General features: G+C 41.9%; 1 protein-coding gene across 13 annotated transcripts in view; it reads right to left on the bottom strand.

Moving 5' to 3' along the window:
- The window catches only part of PRUNE2 (prune homolog 2 with BCH domain), a 301,009-nt gene that overhangs the window by 246,127 nt on the left and 28,522 nt on the right, over positions 1-26,360 (bottom strand). For all 13 annotated transcript variants that reach the window (XM_033237044.1, XM_033237051.1, XM_033237048.1 and 10 more), the window contains exon 2: positions 308-412. In XM_033237044.1, the coding sequence (XP_033092935.1) occupies positions 308-412 (105 nt within the window). The remainder of the gene's footprint in view (positions 1-307; positions 413-26,360) is intronic.

The following is a 26,360-nucleotide window of genomic DNA, read 5'->3' as shown; positions in this document are numbered from 1 at the left end:
TAGTTCTATGAATTTCCATAAAATTAATCAATTATGAACATTTTAAATGTTTTATTTGAAAATATTGACCTTATTGAAACAATGTTTTATAAGGAGAGTTGGAAAGAAATAGCCAGAACAATGCCTAACATATAGTAGGTGCCCAACAAATATTTGTTGACTCATGGATGATAATACTTTATGCTCTGCAACAAATCAGAACATGAAAACTTAAGTTAATAGGTTCCTTTGTTTTGAGAAAATGTTTATTCTTAAAAGTTACATAATAATTCAAAATATAAGAAGTATGACCCTTTTTTTCCCTCACCTTGTCTAGAAAGTAAGCATATGTGAAGGTCGAAATGAGAGAATCCAAGTCACATGATTTAGGCCCAATAACCACATGGACCTTCTCCAAGCGTTTGCTTCGATTCTGAAACAAATTCAAATAAAACATCACAACTTAACTGGTGACAGATTAATATAAACATATTTTTATCTTTAAAATATATGCCTTATCTATATTTATACACAATGGCATAAATTGATCATGAAGCTTTACATGAGAATACAAAAATTGTACAAAGTGTTTAACACTCTGAAATATTCACTCAAACTCTAGTAAACTTTCCAGAAGAGAAAATGTGGTTTTATTAAGATTACTCATAATTTAACTTCATATGAACTGTATCTCTGAGTCATAATTTTTTGGTATCATTTTGTTCTAAGCGGCATAGTATTCTATATCATTTCTTTATATAAGAGGTTCTTAATTTAAGAAACAAACAAAATGACCTTTTTCATATGTGTCTGGCATGCAACATAAGCAAACAGACACAGAGTTTGGTAAGGATTTATTTTTTTCATGTCACATTTTGGGTAACAAGGTATGTTCTCTCTGTATTCTATTCTATAATTTAGTAAATGAAACTGGTAACACTTTAGTCTGTCAGAAAATAAAAATTAGTTGTTCTTAAAAAGTGTATGGGCCGGGCGCGGTGGCTCAAGCCTGTAATCCCAGCACTTTGGGAGGCCGAGACGGGCGGATCACGAGGTCGGGAGATCGAGACCATCCTGGCTAACACGGTGAAACCCCGTCTCTACTAAAAAATACAAAAAACTAGCCGGGCAAGGTGGCGGGCGCCTGTAGTCCCAGCTACTCGGGAGGCTGAGGCAGGAGAATGGCATAAACCCGGGAGGCGGAGCTTGCAGTGAGCTGAGATCCGGCCACTGCACTCCAGCCTGGGCGACAGAGCGAGACTCCGTCTCAAAAAAAAAAAAAAAAAAGTGTATGTAGTCGGCCAGGTGCCGTGGCTCATGCCTGTAATCCCAGCACTTTGGGAGGCTGAGGCAGGCGGATCACGAGGTCAGGAGATCGAGACCATCCTGGCCAATATGGTGAAACCCCACCTCTACTAAAAAACAAAACAAAACAAAACAAAACAAAAAAATTAGCTAGGTGTGGTGGTGCATGCCTGTAGTCCCAGCTACTCAGGAGACTCAGTTCCATCAATTTGATTTACTATTGTCACCCAAACAATAAAAACCTGCTAGTGCCAGGCACTGTTCGAGGCAGAGGAATCGCTTGAACCCAGGAGGCGGAGGTTGCAGTGAGCCAAGATTGTACCACTGCACTCTAGCCTGGCGACAGAGCAAGACTACATCTCAAAAAAAAAAAAAAAAAAAGTATATACTTACCCCTCTGGAAGAGAAGACTTGCTATTTCATTTTCTGGTTAACTAAATAGTTATTTGAAAATTTCTTTGTGGAAAGCTGACATTCTTTTGAAACTTCCAAAGAACCAACTGCTTCTAGTAAATGTCATAGCAAAACTATCCAATACACATAATTGTCATATAAATTAACAACTTTATGGTATGTCAGAGATGACACATGTACATACTTTCCCCACTTTTCATCACTTGCTTTAACTTCTCATTTTAGAACTACCTGGAAAGCCAACTTAGTTGTAATACTGTTCCAAAGGCTATATAAAAGGTTAGATTGCTCATGACTGTTTTAATTTTTTTTAAAAAGTATTTATATGCAGAACAAAAACGGAGTATTATTTAGTAATCTCCTACATACTTTACAAATGAATCTAAAAATGTGTCAGTGCTTGTATGGAACTGCTGGTATCAGAGTCAAACACAATAGGTTGTGGCTCAATAAATATAACAAACCAAATCTTGGAGGGGCTAGGTTAGTCCATCATTATAGACAATGAGAGCAGTATAAATATTTTTTTCAAAATTGAAATATTGATCCTCAGCAAAACAGCATGATTTAAAAGTATGATATAAACTCTCTGAAGAAAATTATAATCCCCTCCCTCGTCATGACCAAATCCAGCTTCCATTTCTTCCTCTCCCAGTATCCTTCCCTACACTCATAAATTCATAGCTGGCTCACTTGGCTCAATGTGCTTTAAGGGTTCTAGTCTAGGTCCAGTTCTCACTCTCAATGTCAGACTGCTTCCCCTGGGCAAGACAGTCAAATATTCTAGGAGCTCCTAAAGAAAGGTAGGTAAATGGAATTACAGTCTATTACAACACAAACAAACACATTAGGAAATCATATTACTGCAGAATGCTATTCTTCCGAGAAGCTCAAAGATCTAAGTAGACATTACCTCATTTCTCTTCCCAAATCTTATAAGGCAGACAGTAAGAAGATTAGCAGCACTTTTTACAGGTCAGAGGAGTCTGTGATGGACCAGGGTGTTCCCAGAATCCCATGGCGCAGTGCAGTAAGCCCCATCTCCTCCGTCCTGTACTAATGCCATAATGACTTCTTAACACTATGAGGACCTCAGCGTCCACACAAGTGAGCATGGAATTCAGGGAGAAGAGAGAATGAAATACAGCAAGACTTCAGACATTTGTGAGATCAAAATTACCCCCAAAGCTGACCTATTTGCTTCTTATCTAGGCGTGATCATTCCCTGACATAGCTTTATGTTCGACCCTCAACTTACACGAAAGAAGACATGGGAAGTGTAGCAAGATTTGTGTGCCAATTCATTACCAAGCCCAAAACCAATTATACTTAAGAAAAGGTGCTAAATGAAGATTGCAACCCCAAAGCATGCCACACAAACTCTCACAACTCAGGAACCCTGTAAGATAATCACAAGGTTAATTTACATGGATTAAATGTAAATTAATTAATCTTTCTTTGCTGATATATCTCTCTCCATTTAAAAAGAAAAAGGTATAACAGGTGAGGACCATAGCATACCCCATTGCAAAATTTTGAGGTTCTCCCTGGTGCCACATGCCTCTCTTTTCTTTTTCTTTTTTTTTTTCCCCAGGATGGAGTTTCGCTCTTGTCACCTAAGCTGGAGTGCAATGGCGTGATCTTGGCTCCCTGCAACCTCCGCCTCCCAGGTTCAAGCAATTCTCCTACCTCAGCCTCCTGAGTCGCTGGGATTATAGGCACCGGCTACTACGTCCAGCTAATTTTTGTATTTTTAGTAGAGATGGGGTTTCACCATATTGGCCAGGCTAGTCTCAAACTCCTGACCTCCGGTGATCCGCCCGCCTCGGCCTCCTAAAGTGCTGGGATTACAGGCATGAGCCACTGCGCCTGGCCAACATGTCTCTCTTTTCATGTTCCCTCATTTCTCTCCCCACTTCCCTTCATCCTATGCATCAAGTTCCTTCATGGTCATGGCCTCTTCCAATGCCATTCACCCATATTTGCCATCCCCAGAGCATATACAGTTTCCAGGCTTCAGCACTCTCTTTCCCCCTCCAACCCCATCCATCAAAATATACCATCTTGGTGCCCAGGCTCTGCTCCTCCACCAGCAACTCCAATGAAGAATATATGCCAATGAGTACTTCTGAGTTAACGTGTCACCAATGTAATATGCTCTCATTGTAAAGAGACCCTCCAGAAATCATGCCATAATCCAAAAAGATGACTGGAAATTTCAGCCCAGCTTAGAATGGTGGACCAGACAGAAAGGGACAGCCCAACCAGAAGGTACCTTTTGTGCCACCAGTAAGCCCTGAAAGGCATAGGCTTGGCCTCAGAATATCTCAGATGTTCCTAAGTGCCCAATTCCTACCAGTAACCACTGATAAGACAGAATTGCGGAGCAGCAAAGGGTAACCATGCTCAAACTCCTGCCTGCTTGGAGGAATAAAACATAAAATTAGTCATGTAGACTCACCCTGTAGGTGAGCTCAAGCTTTTCAAATTGGAATTAAAAACTAGAGAATACAAGGCCCACTCTCAAGCTTTCCCCCACAAATGACCTTGGCTGTGCAAACAGAGCAAACACAGGGGTCAAGCCAAGGCAGAAAAGTCTGGGGACTGATTTCAGGCATCTGGGGCAGGTGGTGGGAGGTCCCCATGGTTCTGGTGCACCCTGAGGGAATGGGCTCATCTGCAGGGGCAGCAAGTGAAACCGACTAGTTCATGGAACCCAAAAGAGACTCCTGACCCCAAAGATCCTCTGCACTCCTCACTGAAGATCCGTGTGCCCCTTCCTATCTCACATCTCCACATATTCAGAGACCCACAGGTGCTCAATCTTAATACTGATGTCCCTTGATACAGTTCAAATTGTGCTATGGATGATTCACAAACAGACAAATCATGCCTAAATAAAAGGGACAATAATAATAAGGATAAATGTACACTTTCATCAATTCGATTTACTATTGTCACCCAAACAATAAAAACCTGCTTGTGCCAGGCACTGTTCTAGGCTTTGAGGATATAGCAATAAACCAAATGGACAAAAATCTCATCCCTCACTGCACTTGCAATTTAGTGCATGGAGAACTGATGAACCAAATAACCAGATAATTTAAATGGAGAAGAAATCATGAAACAGGGAATGGCATATGCTGAGGCGAGGCTCATTAGAAAGTGGCATTTGATGCTCATCAATGATCAACTGTATAAAGAAAATGTGGCACATATACACCATGGAATACTATGCAGCCATAAAAAAAGGATGAGTTCTTGGCCTTTGCAGGGACATGGATGAAGCTGAAACCATCATTCTCAGCAAACTAACACAAGAACCGAAAACCAAACACTGCATGTTCTCACTCATAAGTGGGAGTTGAACAATGAGAACACACGGACACAGGGAGGGGAACGTCACACAGTGGGCCTGTCGGGGGCTGGAGGGCTGGAGGAGGGATAGCATTAGGAGAAACACCTAATGTAGATGACAGGTTGATGGGTGCACCAAACCAACATGGCACGTGTATACCTATGTAACAAACCTGCATGTTCTGCACATGTATCCCAGAACTTAGAGTATAATTTAAAAAAAGAAAAGAAAAAGAAAGTGGCATTTGAGTGAAGGTCTGTAGGGTAGGGAAATGGGATTAAGGGTGTCTCAGGCCAAGGGAAGAGTGGGTCCCAAGGCCCTGAGGTGAGAGCAAGTCCAGCATGTTCAGCAAATAATTATTGCCTAGTGTATACATTTTCCAAATGTGACTTTGTAAACTCCTAGGCTGGAGGGACTGAGTCTGCTGAGTAAATATCCATGCCCTAATATCAACCAATACAAGCACACCAAGCATCAAGCAATCTCCAAAGACAGACAACCCTTTGTGAATGCCTAAACCCAGTGCTGTCCAAACCCAATACAAAATGGAATATGATAATGGATTGAGAGAGATACTACACTGCTTTGTTAGCTAGATACACTTCTAAAATAGATGGACAGAATCTTTCCATAATCAATGTAAAAAAGAAAGTATATTGACTATGCCAGTATTTCAAATCACTTTAATATGCTTTCAAAGTGTAATCCTATATACCACTAAAATGAGACTTCTTAACTTCTTATCTCTTTTTAAAAGCCCACAAAATGCCTACATATTCAGATTCAACGGCCCATTAAATGAACCTGCACTTGTTAGGCAAAAGCACTTTCAAGTCACCCAGAATTGACCAGAAAGAGGGCTTCCTGGGCCCGCCTATAAGCCTAGGCCTCTCCATTTGCTCTTTCCTTCCCCCACCCGCTTAGAAGCAAGGTTGCTGCTGCCATCAACCTTTCAATAAAATGTCCCAATTCTATGGGTTCTTCTTGCCCACTGCCCAGAAAAACCAATGCAGCAACGAAAGAGTTTAATCATCACAGAGCCAGCCAAGTGGGAGGTCAAGAGGTATTTCTCAAATCTGCCTCCCCAAGAATTCAGAGGCTAGGGTGTTTGTTTGTTTGTTTGCTTGCTTGTTTGTTTGTTTTGAGACGGAGTTTCACTCTTGTTGCCCAGGCTGGAGCACAATGGTGCGATCTCGGCTCACTGCAACCTCCCGGGTTCAAGCAATTCTCCTGCCTCAGCTTCCCAAGTAGCTGGGATTACAGGTGCCCACCACCATAGCCTAGCTAATTTTTCTTTTTAGTAGAGACAGGGTTTCACCATGTTGGCCAGACTGGTCTCGAACTCCTGACCTCAGGTGATCCACCAGCCTAGGCCTCCCAAAGTACGGGGATTACAAGCGTGAGCCACTGCGCCCAGCCTGAGGCTAGGGTTTTCAAGGGTACTTTAGCGGGCAGGGGCTGGAAAGCTGAAACAATTGATTGGCTGGGGATGAATTCACAGGGGTGTCTAAACTCTTGTCTTTGCATAGCTGAGTTACTGAACACTTACTGTGTGCAGGCTGAACTGCTTTTGCTCCTATTTGTTTTAAGGCGGTAATAGTCATTTCCTTGAACTGATCCCCTCCTTGTTCAAAAATGGAAACTGTACTTGTAAATAAAACAAAAATTCACAAGGTTAGTGTTATGGGAAGGGCTTGAACTTTGCTAAGGAATAGACATACTGCTGTTGTTTTCCTATTAGCTTTAACTTCCCCGAAGGACCCCTAAGGGAAGTGTCCTGCATAGCCTCCTGAGATGTTTTCATTTTCCAGCCATCCCACTGTTGCGGGGAGATGCATGCTTTTATTACCCACTGGTTCCTTCTAGCTTTAACATGTGCCCTATTCTAGGAATTTGACCTCCGTGGTTTCACAGATCTTTATAATCTCTTCACCTTTCCTTTTTCAGGCTCAAGAGCTGCAATCTTGGCCAGGCGCGGTGGCTCACGCCTGTAATCCCAGCACTTTCGGAGGTCGAGGCAGGCGGATCACCTGAGGCCAGAAGTTCGAGACCAGCCTAACCAACATGGTGAAACCCCATCTCTACTAAAAGTACAAAATTAGCAAGGCGTGGTGGCACATGCCTGTAATCCCAGCTACTTAGGAGCCTAAGGCAGGAGAATCACTTGAACCTGGGAGGCAGAAAAAAAAAAAGAGCTGCAGTCTTTTTCATTTAGCCTCCTATGAACATGTTTCTAGTTCCCAAATCTTTCCTTGTGTCTTCTGACCTTGTGCTGTCTGCGTCCTTTCACTGTGCTCGGGCCTCCAGGTCTGAGTCACGCAAAACCACCTAACAAACAACTGAGCCTTAGGAAAAGCTAGAAGAGTTTCTGCTACTAAATGATCAACAGCAAAGGCAGTCCAAGAGTTTTAAAGCCCAAACGAGAAAGAATATCCCCGCCACACACACATAGAACCCTACACTCACGTCACCTGAGGTTTATATGTTAATGACTTCATAAACTATGTTCATTATAAAACGTTTGTAGAAACTCACAAAAAGCCCCTAATTCCCAGTTAATTACTATATTAAATGTATTCCTTCTCATCTTTTTTCTACACTTCTATGAGTGCTCTCTTTTGCAATAGTGTGATCCTATTACACATATTTTTTAACTTCTCTTTTTTAAATTAACAGCACTCTAAGTATTATTTTCAGCTTCTAAAATTAAATCTTGTTGTGACCATAGGTGACTTCTGTTTGCTTTTGTAACTCCAACTGCCAGCCTACTGCTTTGTACATGGTAAGTGTTCAACAACTATTGAAAAAAGTGAATGAATGAATGAGTGATCACATTTAATGTACATAGTATTTCTTAATATGGATCATCATACTTTAGTCAATCCTCTATTGTTAGAGATTAAATTTATAATATTTTAATTTTTTTGGTATAAATAAAACTGTAGTGAATACTTTGGAAGATAATTTTTGTATCTATCCCTAGTTATCCCTTCAGGATAAATTCCTAGATCTTACATTTCTGGGTCAAAGAATGTATTTTAACATTCACCAGAAAGTTACAGAAATTTACCTTCCCATCCATAAAAATACCTAGTTTTCAAACCTTGTGTATTTGAGCATTATCATGTTGATAGGTAATATTGTATAATGCATGTTTATTGTGATTATGAGTGTTTTAGATCCCTTTTATATATGGACATAAAAACAGCATCTTCACATAAACATATTATTCATAAATTTTTCTCTGTGTATCTTTTAGGATGTTTATCCTATTCTCATTGAGTTAAACTGCTAAAATATTATTAACATATTCAACTCTGGTAACATCAGTAAAAAACTATTTTGTTTTCTGGCCTTAGGCATCTATGGAACAACTTGTTCAATAAAGTTGCATTAAGTAGGCAATAAGCATGCATTATTTAATATGACATTATCATTTGAGTCCTAAACAACAGCAGCACACTCTGTACAATATTTTCCCCAATCTACCTACTTTGCTTCCTGAAAATGTTGCAACAATACACTTCAGACTGAGCTAAGAGCAGCCTAGATTCCCTAGCTCTTGACTGGACTGCATTTGCTCCTCTGTTTTGCCCCATGTCAAAATGATAATGAAACTTAAAATTAAATCTAAACTGTCACTGTTGGTGGGAATGCAAATTAGTTCAGCCACTGTGGAAATCAGCTTGGAGATTTCTCAAAGAATTTTAAAGAGAACTACCATTCGACCCAACAATCCCATTACTAGATATACACCCAAAAGAAAAGAAATGAAATCATTCTACCACAAAGACACATGCACATATTTGTTAATCACAGCGCCATTCCCAATAGCAAAGACATGGAATCAATCTAGGTGCCCATCAATTGTGGATTGGATAAATAAAATGTGGTACATATATGCCATGGAATACTATGCAGACATAAAACAGAACAAAATCATGTTCTTTGCAGCAAAATGTATGGAGCTGGATGGAGAACATTATCCTAAGCAAATTAACGCAGGAACAGAAAATCAAGTACTGCATGTTCTCACTTTTAAGTGGGAGCTAAACATTGACTATACATGGATGTAAATATGGGAACAATAGACACTGGGGCCTACTAGAGGGGGGAGGAGGAAGGAGGGAGTGGGCTGAAAAGCTACCTATTGGGTACTATGCTCACTACCTCGGTGACAGGATCATCTGTATCCTAAACCTCAGTATCACCTAATACACCCATGTAACAAACCTGCACATATATCCCCTGGATCCTAAATAAAAAAATAATACATAAATAAACAAAAATCTAAGGTGTCAAACATTTCATTATTTTTTTTTTTTTTTTTTTTTTTTTTTTTTTTTTTTTTTTTTGAGGCGGAGTCTCGCTCTGTCTCCCGACTGGAGTGCAGTGGCCGGATCTCAGCTCACTGCAAGCTCCGCCTCCCGGTTTACGCCATTCTCCTGCTCAGCCTCCCGAGTAGCTGGGACTACAGGCGCCCGCCACCTCGCCCAGCTAGTTTTTGTATTTTTAGTAGAGACGGGGTTTCACCGTGTTAGCCAGGATGGTCTCGATCTCCTGACCTCGTGATCCGCCCGTCTCGGCCTCCCAAAGTGCTGGGATTACAGGCTTGAGCCACCGCGCCCGGCCCAAACATTTCATTATTAAATGTCTTTAAAAGTAAGAAAATTTTGGTAGGACAATTGCACCAAAAAGAATGATAAAAGGCAAATAACAGAGTGGATGATAATATTTGCATAATATTTGTACCATTTTGCCATTAAAAGCAATATTTCTAACATACAAAGGGTTCCTATATATTGATTTTTAAAAAGACAAACAACCCAGTGGAATCATCGGTTATGGATGTGACCGGGGCAATTCAGAGAATGAGAAATGAATATATGAAAAGATATTCAGTCTCATTAGTAGTCATGGAAATGCAAATTAGACCAACAATAAAATGTCTTCTTTTTTTTTGGCTCATCAGATGGACAGAAATATTACGACTGATTGTCATGAGCAGCCAGGTTTGGGAACAATTGCCTGAAAGAGGACCCATGACATGCTCCCAAGGACCATGTGGCCCCTGTCAACTGCAGAATGTATCTGCGACTGTTTTTGGAAAGGACTGCTTGAGTTGTTCTAGATCAAGCACAATGTCAGAGAATGGCTGTTATGTTGTTTAGATCTGTTGAAGCTCAGTGTTAGCAGAGGCCTCAGGATTCACCCAGTTGAAACCCTTCAGTGATTTCCAAAACGACGTAATGCATCTCAGCGTTAGAGAAGAAACAATACAAATACCTACTTATGTCATCCTTTTACATTTTCTGTTTTTAAAAATATGTTTACAGCCAGAAATGGTGGCTCATGCCGGTAATCCCAGCACTGTGAGAGGCTGAGGCAGGAGGATTGCTTGAGGCCAGGAGTTCGAGACCAGCCTGGGCAGCATACTGAGACCCCACTGTTACAAAAATAAAAATAAATAATAAAATGTTTTACAATGTTCCTTATATTCTGGTATAGTAATACATAGTGGAATTCAGAAATAAATATATTCATTAAGAGAATGTATTCAAAAGACTGTTACTAATCTCACTGTATAATGAACAGGGGTTGGAGACTGGTTTTTACAGGTCAGCCAACTGAGATCCTCAAGTCTGTGTCCCCAAGACTTCCTAAGGCAGTGTGCTTCACACAGGAGATGCTCCAATCAATTTTTGTTAGTGAAAACGATAATACCAGATATAACAATTGGGCAGAAGATAATTTGCAACATTCTTATAATGTGTTTGTCATGTTCTTATGAAATAACCATATCATGGGATAAAACCTTGTTAATAGCACAAAAGTCAAAAGTTACACTACAGGCTGCAAATAATCACTCCTGTCTTAAGCTTAACAGGCTCTCACTTTCTCTCCCTTTCTTTCTGCCTACACACACACACTCACACAGATACACACACACACAGACACACACACCAGAGCATTATGACATGTGCATTCTGCCCACTTCATGGTCTAAAGTTCCAAAACTGAATTAAAATGATTTTATAAAGTAATGGATTTTATGAGTATTAAGTCATCATGTATTTTCCTCTTTTCTCTCAAGACAAGAGTCTTCACTTCTGAGTTGCTACCACATTCTAATTCATCTATTATTCTGAAGATACAGCAATTGCAATAACTTCATTTTTAAATATCTCAAGTAGTGTGTACAGGTACACTACTGAACTCTACCAAAACATGACTTGCTATTAGTACATATACATCCAGCAGGCCCAATCCTGGGGCCTAACATAGACACAGAAACCACCAAATTAGAAGGGCATAATTCTAATTAGCTACCAGGTGTTTCTTAGCTCTGTCCCCAACCCTTGCACCAGCAATGCATGTCTAGCATAAATCACTCTGAGATTCAAGTTTAAATGATTTCAAGACAAAAACTGTATCCATTGTATTAATAATCAGAGGGACAGGGGTTTTGCCCTTAGGCACTGATTTTACATACAGTGATTTCTAACAAATTCCAAAACTTCATATAGTGCTTTTTGTGATATTTTGTAGTTATTAGAGTGTCTCATTCGGCTGACAAAATGTGGGAAATATTTTGTAAAGTTCAAAGAACTTCTTACTGCTATTCATAAGCAGAATGACAAGACACACACCTGCCTTCCCTAAGAGTTGTTAAGTATTCAACTTTAGCCCTTTTTGCAAAATGTTGGCAATTTTTGAAGCTGGGAGATGGGAATGTGGCATTCTCTTTGTCCTCTCTGCTGACATATGTTTGAAAACTTAAGTAATAAAAAAGGAAGGGAGAGAAGGAAGGAAGGAAGGAAGGAAGAAAATAAGGAAGGAAGGGAGGGAGGGAGGAAGGTGTAAGAGGGAGGAAGGAAGTGGGTAAGGAAGGAGGAAGGGAAAGAAAAGAGAGCGAGAGCGAGAGAGAGAAAGAATAGAAGGAAAGAAGAGGAAGAGAGGGAGGGAAGCAGGGAGGAAGGTAAGAGGGAGAGAGGGAGTAGATGGGCGGAAGGGAGGGAGGAGGAAGGGAATGTCCTTTCTGCCCTGTGTGTGAACAGCCCAGGCCCCCGTGTGAACATTCTTGGCAACGGGTCATGTCTTTGGTTTCAATCTGTGGAGGTGAATCAGCAGTCAGACTTGTGCCTGGTATTAGTCTACCAAATATTTGTTGAAAGAGTAAATCAAAGCAATAAATAAGAAGCCCAAATTCTGAGTTCCTGGGCAGCTATAGCCTAGGCTGAGATTAAAGTAGCGAAAACAAGGGAATAGGTTGTCTGCCATCCCATGCACCTTTCTCCTCCCCCACCAACTGCTCTGTCCTCTCCCACACCACCAACTCCCAACCTTGGCAGGTGTTGCAGCTGTTCATGGCATTCTTTTTTATCTTTTGTCTTATGGGGAGAGGGTAGGGGAGAGCAACAGTGTGTTTATGACATCATGGGTACCCAAACAAAGAAAAAAACGAACCACGTCAGACCACGCAAAATGATCACACACCACCTTGACATGATTCAAACACTACCTCCTGTGATACAACTGAACAAGGAAATTGTTCTCAGTGGAGCTAGAATTTAAGGCTACATCAGCAATACTTCCAAGAGATGTCAGGTTGATTCAGTATCAGAAAAATGACTGAGGAAAATTAAAGACTGGGAGCCCTCACCTTGCTTTGCTTTTTGTGGTTTTGCTTTTTTTTTTTTTTTTTTTGAGACGGAGTCTTGCTCTGTCGCCCGGGCTGGAGTACAGTGGCCAGATCTCAGCTCACTGCAAGCTCCGCCTCCCGGGTTTACGCCATTCTCCTGCCTCAGCCTCCGGAGTGGCTGGGACTACAGGCGCCCGCCACCTCGCCCGGCTAGTTTTTTTTTTTTTTGTAATTTTAGTAGAGACAGGGTTTCACCGTGTTAGCCAGGATGGTCTCGATCTCCTGACCTCGTGATCCGCCCGTCTCGGCCTCCCAAAGTGCTGGGATTACAGGCTTGAGCCACCGCGCCCGGCCTTTTGCTCTTTTTTTTTTCCACTGTACTCAGGCTGGAGTGCAATGGTACGATCTCGGCTCACTGCAACCTCCAGCTCCTGGGTTCAAGCAATTTTCCTGCCTCAGCCTCCTGAGTAGCCAGGATTACAAGCATGTGCCACCACGCCCAGTTAATTCTTTTGTGTATTTTTAGTAGAGAGGGGGGTTTCACCATGTTGGTCAGGCTGGTCTCGAACTCCTTACCTCGTGATCCACCGGCCTCAGCCTTCCAAAGTGCTGGGATTACAGGCATGAGCCACCGCGCCTGGCCGGGTTTGCTTTTCTTCTCTTAATCTTGACAGCCTAATGTTATTCCTAGGCTCATGTGTACATGTATCTAAATATTTATCCTGGCTACAAATTAAGACAAAAACAATAAGATGTGGAGAAATAGCCCCAAATTCTGGTTCCAATCTTAATTCACTAGAGCACTCAGGCATGCTTCCTGCTTTTCATGTCATTCCTTTTTCCCATAGACAGGAAAAAGAAACCCACTCTATATGTGAGGTGAGTGTAAATGGGATGTCTTTATTAACTGTTTCCTGACAATATATCAAGAAAAAAGCCTCATATGATTCAGTACATACATGACAGGCAGTAAATGGTGGCATAGGACATTTACAGTAACTTGTATCAAAAGCAAAGAAAAAAGATCCAAAATAACAAAGCTATGATACCATTCGAAACTCTTCCACCTGTCTTTTTCCACTCTTCCAAACACGTTTCCAAGCCCTCCACTTAGAATACAGAGTCTTCTGAAAAACAAACTACATCTCTGCACAGACATGTGCCATGAGGCTGTCTTGCAGGTGTCCACACATACGCTCAGGTCTGAGCTGGTTTACTGTGCCCACCATTCCTAGCAACCCCCTGAACAAGGTGCATATGGGAGGACCACGGAAGTTAGTTAACATCCATTAGGGAATTATTCAGGATAGAACCCTCCCTTCTCCCCTAATATTTACACAATCACATGTACATGATCATTCACAGCAGTGTCTCTAAGACAAAGGACTTCTGCCCAGGGCAACAGCTGACTCAGCCTCAAAATGCAATAACAATCAGAAAAGATTGTTATGACTTCTCAAATTTGCCCTGAAGGCTAGTACCTTAATAATTAAGCAGTCCTAATTTTTGTAGGAATTTCCCTTCTATTCTAAAGTATTTTCATTTTATTTAAAAAATTGTGATTCATAAATATCTTATTTTTACTTTAATAGATCCTTGTGGGGGAAAGTTCCCAGAACTTTCTTTTGGGAGCCTGTGTTAAGATTACGTCCTCGGCCGGGCGCGGTGGCTCAAGCCTGTAATCCCAGCACTTTGGGAGGCCGAGGCGGGCGGATCACAAGGTCAGATCGAGACCATCCTGGCTAACACGGTGAAACCCCGTCTCTACTAAAAAAAATACAAAAAACTAGCCGGGCGAGGTGGCGGGCGCCTGTAGTCCCAGCTACTCAGGAGGCTGAGGCAGGAGAATGGCGTGAACCCAGGAGGCGGAGCTTGCAGTGAGCTGAGATCTGGCCAGTGCACTCCAGCTTGGGTGACAGAGCGAGACTCCGTCTCAAAAAAAAAAAAAAAAAAAAGCCGGCGCGGTGGCTCAAGCCTGTAATCCCAGCACTTTGGGAGGCCGAGACGGGCGGATCACGAGGTCAGGAGATCGAGACCATCCTGGCTAATACGGTGAAACCCCGTCTCTACTAAAAAATACAAAAAACTAGCCGGCGACGAGGCGGGCGCCTGTGGTCCCAGCTACTCGGGAGACTGAGACAGGAGAATGGCGTGAACCGGGAGGCGGAGCTTGCAGTGAGCTGAGAGCCGGCCACTGCACTCCAGCCTGGGCGGCAGAGCAAGACTCCGTCTCAAAAAAAAAAAAAAAAAAAAAAAGATTACGTCCTCTTACCGCGTCGCCCCTTCTGTTGTAGCCTGCTGCTGTGTGGCACAGGTTGCCCCAGATACTTTAATTATTTCTGCTCCTTCGGATTAGAAAGGCTGGAGCTAATTAGTCAGGTCTTCTCCCCCCATGAACAAGCCAAGATGCGCTCAAAGACTTTTCCCAGAAGCATTGCTTTTCTGCAGTCAGCTTTTTGTTGTCATAAGGAAGATCTATTGCTTTAATACTCGCGAGTGTAAATGTCTGCATTTGGAACGGACGTCAGGCCGGTGACACCACACACCTGGCATGTCTGAAACCCACTCAGACCTGACAGTAATGAATAGATAAGCGGCTAGATGCGGAAGGGAGGAGAAGATCATTTCCAGCACGGTGCAGGTATGCAGGTTCACAGGGAAGGGATCTGCAGAGCAATTACTGTACTTTGCAAAGATGACAGTTTTTAATGATGCCATTATTGATTACACTGTATGTTTTTCAGTGATAGAAGAACTCTCACCTTCCAGGTGACCTGTCAGGATCATTCTCTCTCTCTCTCTCTCTCTCTCTCAAAATATTTTGCAAAATAGAAAACGCTCTTAAAACTAAACAGTGTCTGGTGCACAGTAGATATTCAACAAAGGTTTATTAAAATACACATTTTATGGCAAAGAACAGTGCAACAGAAAGTAAATGCAGATGCAGCGAGATAGAGAAATGCATGCATATATAAATTCCATATTATTCCACTGATATTTTAAAAGCATAAACATGTTGACATAAACTGAGTATCACGCTCTATTAAGAAGAAACTCTCCCAACGGAAAGTTTAAAGTATTCTAAGCATCAGAGGCTTCCCACCTTGGGAAAATATGGTTTTATGATTCTAAGTAGTAAATAACCGATTTTTGAGTTGCTCAGACATCTTCCTTTTGTCTTCTCTCTTCTATGAGAATTGACTTGGGTCTCCAGAGCCCGACAATTGGAAAATTTTTTGATATTATCAATTTGAATTTTATTTTTGTAATTTTAAGGGAGATAATTAACTAAATAGATTATGGAAGAGATCTTTAATACAGAAATGTTTTCTATCTTGATGTTCTAAATAAATCAGCCACATTAAAAAGAAAGCTGTTACAGTAGAAGAATATTTTGTTGCTTTACTTTCTTTATTGGACTTTGAATAAAAAGTACATATCCAGAGATTAACACGAGAAAGATTTTTAAATATTATGAAAGCCTTAACAATACATAATAAAAATGCATCAGATCACCCAAATCTTTTGCCGTAATAAACAGCTATAAAATAGGTCCTATTAAATATAAATTTTTATCAAAAAAAGAGAGCAAGACTCCCCAACTTTTTTTTTTTTTTTTTTTTTTGCTACAAGGAGTAACTTTTTAATACACTCATAATTTAATGTGCTGATAATTTAGTTCCCTCTTTAGAGTCTCAGAGTGGAAAGGAGGGAGAACATGCTAAAAAAAAATCCTCAATGGATTGGATTCCAGATGTGTGGTAGCGGGTGTTGACAGTAAGATGTGGAGTGAGGGCAAGAGAAGAAAGGCAGGTTTGACATCATCAGAGAGGGAGGTCCTCTTTCCCACTCCCTGGCTAGCAACTCCCCATAACTGAAGACAGAAACCTAAGTGGCAACAACCAGTTAATAACAATATGGCAGCAAAGAGTACCTCACCATTGCTCAACTCCGGGAGTGCCATTCACATAAAATCCAAAGTGAATGGTGCCTACAGAGCAACTGCTGGGCAGCTACCACGGGTCATGTTGTTTCTCTGAGCCTGGCATCATTTCACAAAATTCTCAGACCCCTGTGTGGGAGTCCTACATTATCCCTATGTGACAGATAAATTTGATCCATATAGACTGTAACTGTCCTAGAATGAGGATCACCGAAGCCTGTGTATTTAAGGTGATTAATACACCTTATTAATTAAGGTATTAATTAATACTTAATTAAGGTATTAAGGTGTATTTAAGGACCACCTCGCTCTCTGCCAGCCATCCATATCCCTGGGTTCGACATTCATGGATTCAACCAACCAGGCATAAAAGACACTCAAAGAAAAACAAAAAATGGATGGTTGTATCTGTGCTGAACATATGCAGACTTTTTTTCTTGTCATTATTCCTTCAATAATTTACATAGCATTTACATTGTTTTAGGTATCATTAGTAATCTAGAGATGATTTAATGTATACAGGAGGAAGCATGTTGGTTATATGCAAATACTAGTTAATTTTGTATCAAGGACTTGAGCATCGATGGATTTTGGTATCCAGGGAGGGTCCTGGAACCAGTTGCCTGTGGAAACCAAGAGATAACTATACTATGTTTGCTAACAGCTGTGTCTAGTGCTTTGGTAATCCTGGGCCTCCAAGGCCCTGCTCAGCCCTTCCTCATGCTATCTGCTAGCCATTTTATATGTGTTTTTAAACTTACAGTGATCAATCTTAATTATCTCGGGGCAAATGAGGCAAATATAAATTACTATGACAATTTTTTAAGACAGAGTCGCACTCTGTTGCCCAGGCTGGAGTGCAGGGGTGCAATCTCAGGCTACTGCAACCTCCACCTCCCGGTTTCAAGTGGTTCTCCTGCCTCAGCCTCCCGAGTAGCTGGGACTACAAGTACATGCCACACCGCCTGGCCAATTTTTGTAGTTTTAGTAGAGACGAGGTTTCACCATGTTGCCCAGATTGGCCTCAAACTTCTGGCCTCAAGCAATCTGCCTGCTTCAGCCCCCTAAAGTGCTGGGATTACAGGTATGAGCTACCACACCCAGCCTAGTTACTACGACAATTTTTTAAAATTACACTGTAGGTAGTGACATTGTAAAAAAATGAAAATAGTCAACATTTATACAGATGACCACAAACACCTGCATATATAGAAGACTTCTATTGTTTGGCCCCACCTAGAAACAACAGAAACAGATACCACGCCATACCCACAAAAGCCCTTGGCACCTGGAAGGGTAGGCCCTAGAACACTGCCCTCACGGCCAGCAACCTCCACTGAGGGTGTAGCGTCTGCAAGCCCCACCATCCAGGCACCCTCACGTGCATATTCCAAACTCTTCCCACAGCACCCCCTCCCTGAGCTCCTCCTCAGCTCCTTGCCCCTCAGTGGGCTTCTAGAAACGTCTCTTCTAAGAAGTGGAGGAAGAGAGACAGAGCGACGATGCACAAAAGCCAGTCTTTTTTTCACCTCTGCTGCACAAATACAGTACAATTACTTATACATTACAAGTCACAGAAGAACAACCTGGGGGCACAGAGGACAGGAGCCATTAATTGCCCTAAGTGTTTGGAAGGCTTCACAGAGGAGGTTACTTTTGCCTTTCTTCAAGGGAAGAAAGATAAGAGTTTCCCAGGCTGAAGAGTAGCAGGAGCCTTTACTCTTCTTTTCATGCTTCTCATTAAGTTAAAAAAAATTTTACATGATGATTATGGAAAACATATACCCAACACACACACACACACACACACACACACACACACACCCTCACACTTCAAAACTCTGTATTGATCAGAGATACATACTGAAGAACTTACAGGTAAAATGATACGTCTGTGGTTTGTTTTAAAATACCACAGGAGGCCGGGCGCTGTGGCTCAAGCCTGTAATCCCAGCACTTTGGGAGGCCGAGACGGGCGGATCACGAGGTCAGGAGATCGAGACCATCCTGGCTAACATGGTGAAACCCCGTCTCTACTAAAAATACAAAAACTAGCTGGGCGAGGTGGCGGGCGCCTGTAGTCCCAGCTACTCCGGAGGCTGAGGCAGGAGAATGGCGGAAACCCGGGAGGCGGAGCTTGCAGTGAGCTGAGATCTGGCCACTGCACTCCAGTCCGGGCGACAGAGCAAGACTCCGCCTCAAAAAAATAAAATAAAATAAAATAAAATAAAATACCACAGGAAACAAAAGTGCGTATGTGTGGTAAGGAACAGATGAAACAAGATTAGCAAAACATTGATAATTATTCAAGGTAAGCATTATGGATTATGTGCTTCCCCAACACAACATGTTGGGGTCCTAACCCCCAGTGCCTCAGAATATAAGCTTATTTGGACCTGGGGTCATGCAGATGTAATTAGCTAAGCTGAAATGCTGTCATTAGATGGACCCTTATCTAACATGACTGTGACCTTATGAAAAGGGGAAATTTAAACACAGAGACGTGAACAGAGGGAAGGTGATGTGAGGACACAAGGAGAAGCCCATCCACAAACCAAGGATCGTCTGAGACCACCAAGAGCTGGGAGAGAGGCCTGGAACAGATCCCTCCCCAGTGCCTTCAGAGGAAGCCTGGCCCTGCCAACATCTTGATCTTGAACTTCCAGCCTCCAGAACTGTGAGACAGTAAATTTCTGTTGTTTAAGTCACTCCAGTTTTGGTGGTTTGTTACATCATCCCTAGAAAGCTAATACACTAAGTCATAGGTCCACTGAGGATTAATTACGCAGTTTTTTCCACTTTTGTATATGTTTTAAATTTCCCGTAATAAAAGTTTTTTTAAAAAAGAAGCCTTGGCCGGGCGCGGTGGCTCAAGCCTGTAATCCCAGCACTTTGGGAGGCCGAGACGGGCGGATCATGAGGTCAGGAGATCGAGACCCTCCTGGCTAACACGGTGAAACCCCGTCTCTACTAAAAATACAAAAACTAGCCGGGCGAGGTGGCGGGCGCCTGTAGTCCCAGCTACTCGGGAGGCTGAGGCAGGAGAATGGCGTAAACCCGGGAGGTGGAGCTTGCAGTGAGCTGAGATCCGGCCACTGCACTCCAGCCTGGGCGACAGAGCGAGACTCCGCCTCAAAAAAAAAAAAAAAAAAAAAAAAAAAGAAGCCTTGTACATAGTCTCAGAAATATTAATAATTCAACTGCACTCTGCCACTGTACTCCCCGAGGAAACCACCCAAGTGCCAAAGTAACTCTAATATCCAAAAATACAGCTGGTCCCCTCTTCAATCTTTGTGTCTAATTTCACATCTGTAATCCCTTTTCCCTTTTCAAGGGATCACTGGTAAATCTCCCAAACGAGGCGCCAGAGAGCTCTATTGTGTGCATCTTGGCTCTTTCGTGCTCCCAACAGCGCGTCTTACTCTCAAGCATAATTGAAGGCAGCCTCGCAGTGCCTTTGAAAACTGCACACGAGGCGAGGAGAGAGAGAGAGCATGCTTGCAGCACAAACCCATGATGAAAGCTTTTGTGAATTCGTGCTCTGGCCAACTACGGACGGGCTACCCAGTACACAATATCGATGGCATTTAACACTTGGTAAGCAGGTTAAGGAAAAGTACTCCATAAAGTGTATTAAATAACCTCATAATCACATTTAAAGGCTAGGTGAACTGGGGCCACCACAAGTACTAAAATACATGATAACAAAAGCAGTCAGCATTTTCCATACCATATGCTTGTAAACGTTATTCTGCAGGGAACCAATTAAAACTATGGAATACTTAGAGCACAGACATATGGAACAAAACAGGGCAACTTATCTTGTCACTGCAGTGCTTGCTCAGTACATCTCTTTGGGAGATGTAATACTGAATTATTACTACAAATAAATGTGATCTTAATCATGAGTACCAAAAGGCCACACCAGCACTTAAAGCTTTGGCTTTGGTGGCTCCATTATTGACGGTTTTAAAAGGAAGGAGAACTTACCGTCTCTCAAAGAGTCACATAAAATACCAGCCATAGTAAATATCAAAAAATCATTAGTACAGCAAAATTTTAATGAGGCCGAGTCTCTGTTTCCTCACCTGTTACACTGGAAAATGATAATAATATTCTGTGAAATTCAGAGGGTTGCTGGTCAAACCATTTAAAAAGTGCACATGAAAGCACGTTGGGGAGTCTAATGCTCTGAATTGGTGTCAGTATTGATTTTGTTACTGATGGAAAGAAGACATGCAGATAACCCAAAAGAAGCAATTATCAAGGCTGATTCTGACAGCCATTAAGTTAAAACTCTAGACGGAGCTTTATTAAGTTGTCTTGACATTAAAAAGAAATGAAAACTTAAAAAACAAACTGAGATATATCCATAAGTCAGTCTAATAGGAAAAAGACAGTTGACATTTTCCATCCCATCACTCGAACTTCATTTGGTATCGCTGCTTAATTTATAATTAAGATTTAAAGGAACCAGACACAAATTTTAATAACAGGGTTCACAAACCTAATAGAAATAATGCTAGGAACTACAGTCTCAAGCATTGCCTCAGAACCAGAGCATGAGAGAAAAATAAAGGAAGAAATTTCTTAAAAGGGTAGAATGAGTTTGCAGCAAAGTATATTAACTATCACAAGATGAGATCAAAAATGGGCTGGGGTAGTGCTGTAGTGCAGGGGACCACATTAATTAACAATGAGTCAACACCAAATGTCAGTAACAAATTATAAAACAATAATTCTACTTGCATACAACCTATTTTCTTGTCAATGACCTTTCTGCTATAATCTACCTCCAAAAATCTATACTTCTTAGGCTTTTTTTCCAAGCTTTTCTCCCGCTACACACACCCCAGTATGTTTCAGCCATACAGACAGCACCTGTATTCCAGGTTCCAATCTCACACACTTTTCAACCCCCAAGTCTTTGCACCGGCCCTTCCCTCTACCTAGACGTCCCTTCCCCATTGTCTGCCTAGTGAACTGTGACTCTTCTTTGAAAACTTTGCTCAAATATCACTTTTTTCTGTGAAATCTCTACTGACCTCCCCACCCACACCACCTTTAATACTCTTCAGTACTGGAGATTTCTGGGTTGTAAATAGATGTGATCATATTTATTTGTCCTAAACTGTGAGCAACTTGAGGGCAAACTCTGTGTTTTTTGTTTGTTTGTTTGTTTTTTGAGACAATCTCGCTCTGTCGCCCAGGCTGGAGTGCAGTGGCATGATCTCGGCTCACTGCAACCTCCACCTCCCAGGTTCAAGTGATTCTCCTGCCTCAGCCTCCTGAGTAGCTGGGACTACAGGCATGCACCAACACACCTGGCTAATTTTTGTATTTTTAGGAGAGACGGGGTTTTACCATATTGGCCAGGCTGCTGCTCTCTGTTGCGAAAAGTCAGGGACCCTGAACAGAGGGACCAGCTGAAGCCTTGGCAGAAGAACATAAATTGTGAAGATTTCATGGACATTTATTAGTTCCCCAAATCAATACTTTTATAATTTCTTACACCTGTCTTTACTGCAATCTCTGAACATAAATTGTGAAGGTTTCATGGACATTTATCACTTCCCCAATCAACACTCTTGTGATTTACTATGCCTGTCTTTACTTTAATCTCTTAATCCTGTCATCTTCATAAGCTGAGGATGTATGTCGCCTCAAGACCCTGTGATGGTTATGTTAACTGCACAAATTGTTCGTAAAGCATGTGTGTTTAAATAATATGAAATCTGGGCACCTTGAAAAAAGAACAGGATGACAGTGATGTTCAGGGAACAAGGGAGATAACCATGAGGTCTGGCTGCCTGAGGGCAGGGTGGAACAGAGCCATATTTCTCTTCTTTCAAAAGCAAATAGGAGAAATATTGCTGAATTCTTTTTCTCAGCAAGGAACAGCCCTGAGAAAGAGAATGCGTTCCTAGGGGTAGGTCTCTAAAATGGCTGCTCTGGGAATGTCTTTTATGGTTGCAGATAAGCGGTGAAATAAGCCCTGGTCTCCTGTAGTGCTCCTAGGCCTATTAGGACAAGGAAATTCCCACCTAATAAATTTTGGTCAGACCGGTTGTCTGCTCTCAAACCCTGTCCCCTGATAAGATGTTATCAATGACAATGTGTGCCCAGTGGGACATGAAACTTCATTAGCATTTTTAATTTCACCCCAGTCCTGTGATCTCACCCTGCCTCCATTTGCCTTGTGATATTTTATTACCTTGTGAAGCGTGTGATCTCTGTGACCCACACCCTATTCGTACACTCCCTCCCCTTTGAAAATCACTAATAAAAACTTGCTGGTTTTGCAGCTTGGGGGGCATGATGGAACCTGCTGACATGTGATGTCTCCCCCAGATACCCAGCTTTAAAATTTCTCTTTTGTACTCTTTCCCTTTATTTCTCAGACCAACTGACACTTAGGGAAACAGAAAAGAACCTACGTGAAATAACGTTGAATTATTGGGGGTGGGTTCCCCCGATAGGTCTCAAACTCCTGACCTTGTGATCTGCCCACCTTGGCCTCCCAAAGTGCTAGGATTACAGGCATGAACCACCATGCCCAGCCGGTTCTCTGTTTTAGCCACCTGTGTGAGTCCAAAGTCTCATGATGTTCTCTGCACACAGTAAATAGGTGGCTCAATAAATGTTTACAATAGAATGAATAGGGAATGTGGGCACGGGGGTTTTCTCAACACCCAAGTCATATCATTGCTAACCATCCTTTCTTCCTATCTATGTCCCTTTGACATGTATCTCAAACTTGGGAGAACATCAAAATTATAGGGTGGGTGCAGAAGGCACCAAGAATAACTGTTAAAAACGCACAGCCCTGGTCCCATTCCACTACGTTCTTATCAGGTAGATCTGTAGTGGGACCCAGGTACCTGTGTTTTCAACAAGCTCCCCAGGTGAATGCAATACACACAAACACTTAAGAATCATGGCTCTATGACATACTAGTACTAGAAATTCCTATTTCCTGTGAGGTAGAGAAAATCATCTCTATGAATCTGCTTGCGAAATCTTTTCAAGAGAAATGAAGCAACTAGACACAGAAGAACCGTCTTGGATTTTAGAAGAAAACTATTTAAGTAGATAAATGGAAATAAAAATATACAACAAATAAGCAGAACTCAAAATTTATCTGGATTTGACTCAAGTGAATTACAGAAAATTGTCAAAGCACGGAATAGCATATTCTGCTTGGAACACTTCCTGTTTTTCTACAAGGAAAAGCATTCCAAGTCCATGACCCACAATGCCAGAGGCACTGAGGGTTCCTCCTGCTCACAATACTGACCCTTTTGGGGTCCAGATTCCCCTGGACTTTTCAGAAATTTCCCAAGGCAGGCAATGGGTGATATTGATTCCTTGGAGACACCTACATAAACAAATAGATTTAAAATTTTCTCTTTCTTTCCTTTCACTTATTTCCTCTTTCTGTGCTACTTGGGGCTCCTCCTCTCCCACCTAGACATACCTATTACATTTGGTGGTGTTGCTGGGTAGGAATGAAGTCCAACACTGTCCATTTTTAGTGGAATTGACAAAGAGATCATCAGCACCTGCCAGTCATTCTAACTCTTCTGTTTCTAACAGCGCTGCTAGCCAAATATGCTACTTCCCACTCTAGTTTTAAAATAACCATTGGATCTTGGAAGTGACTTAAAACTAAGAGGAAATTTTATATATAATTACCCCAGTGCGTGCCATCCCTAGAATTATAGTGACTCTAGAGAAATGCTAATCAAACTGCATTACATGAAATATTTTTAAGCATGGAATTTAATACAAGTTGACACATCTGAAAAAAGTTGTCTCCTCAGGATGCCATAAGACACATAAAGCTTTCTGGAAAAGAGGCAGGAGACATGGGATACTGAGTCCAACTTTACTGCTAACTGGCAGTGAGACCTTGATCTAGACATGCATGTCTTCTCAGCCTCACATCTTCATCTCTAAAATAATGAGACTGGACTAAATGATCATTAAGATTCGCTTCAAGCTTTAATGCTCTAGAACAAGTCTACAAAAGAACATGGGTATAGAAGAGGGATCCCAGGAGGACATGCATTTTAAAAGAGGACCTATACATTTTTCATTAAAAAAAAAAAAAATCAGACCTGGTGCGGTGCCTCATGCCTGTAATCCCAGCACTTTGGGAGGTCAAGACAGACGGATTGTCTGAGCTCAGGAGTTCAAGATCAGCCTGGGCAATATGGCGAAACCCCACCTCTACTAAAAATACAAAAAATTAGCCGGGCGTGGTGGCAGGTACCTATAGTCCCAACTAATCGGGAGGCTCACTTGAACCCGGGAGGTGGAAGTTGCAGTGAGCCAAGATTGTGCCACTTGACTCCAGCCTGACAGAGTGACAGAGTGAGACCCTGTCTCAATTAAAACACAGACACACACACACACACACACACACACACACACACACACAGAGGAACAGCTTTCTAATGGTAGAAGTTCAGGAATTGCTGCACTCAAGACTCTGAGGCGACCTTCTAGGAATCCCTCCAATCTCCATTCAGACTACCCAAAACTGATCCCCCCCAGCTGCTGAATATCTCCTGAGGTTTGTTTGATTAATGCATAAGAAGCATTGAGACATTAGAGTACAGTAATCAAGCATGGGTGAATGAATAATCTGCCATTTGAAGAAGAAAAATTTTCTCTGGGTTATAAATAATGCACAGTTAAATGCTTTTACAGGGGCAGGCAACTGCTACCTTCTATAATATCACTTCCAGCCACTGGGGCTTAGAGAGAATACCTGTTTAGTAGACACACTTGCTCAAGACAGAACACAAAAACTACTTAGGTATAGTGTAAGATACACTGTGACCCTAAGCGGTAGAGACGTGGAATCAGGACCTAGCAGGAAGTGGGGATTTAGCAGTGGTGATGTTATCGATAGATTCCAGGGCTGATTAAGCAACGCACAGGTAGGGATCAATACCTGCATCAGCAAGATGCTGCGGGTCCTGCTGATTTCTCAGAAATTGTGCTCTGCAGAAGACAGATCAGCACTGTGGTGAATCAGATGGTCCTTGAGGCCACTGAAGAGTCAAGGTATTGATGACTCTGGGCACAAGAATGCAGGCTGACCCCAAGGACAGGAGAGCCAGTTAGAGAACCAAGCATTCTCTTTGAAGATGGCCAAAGAGAAGGAAAACGGAGAGCAGGTGGAAGAGTCCACTCTTAAAGCTCATGGACCTGTTCAAAGGTGGGAATTCTTTGTAGGCTGGGAGGGTGTCATGAGCAAGAAGCTGAACCATAGTGCTGTTATGAAGAAGCGATTGCCCTCTTGGCTTCATTTTTCTCATCTAGAGTCAGGTCGCTTCAATCTGTGCAATGAAAAGTTACTTAGAGAGGACCACAGAAGACACGCTGTCCAGGGAGCTTCTGAATCCTTAGAGAGAAGCTCTGCTGACTATTCACTAAGGGATGTAGGCTAGATAACCCACTTCAGAAAAGTCAGAGAGAATACAGTACAGATTTCTGAGGAGGGGTAAGAATACTACATGGTTTTTAGAGATTTTCTTCCTTTATGATCTGTAAAATCTGCACAGACAAGGTATTTATTCTCCTGGGTTAATTGGTTTTGTAACAGGTACCAATAGGATTAGAGCATTTCTTAAGCTCTTTTCTAAAACTTAAAAAAATCCTACTACTTTGTCCTGACAACCCCCACCTCCTCACCCAAAAGCAATCTG

Source organism: Trachypithecus francoisi, unplaced genomic scaffold (genome assembly GCF_009764315.1).
Source record: "Trachypithecus francoisi isolate TF-2019V2 unplaced genomic scaffold, Tfra_2.0 Lachesis_group16, whole genome shotgun sequence".
Lineage (NCBI taxonomy): Eukaryota > Metazoa > Chordata > Mammalia > Primates > Cercopithecidae > Trachypithecus > Trachypithecus francoisi.
This window is presented reverse-complemented; position numbering and strand designations above follow the sequence as displayed.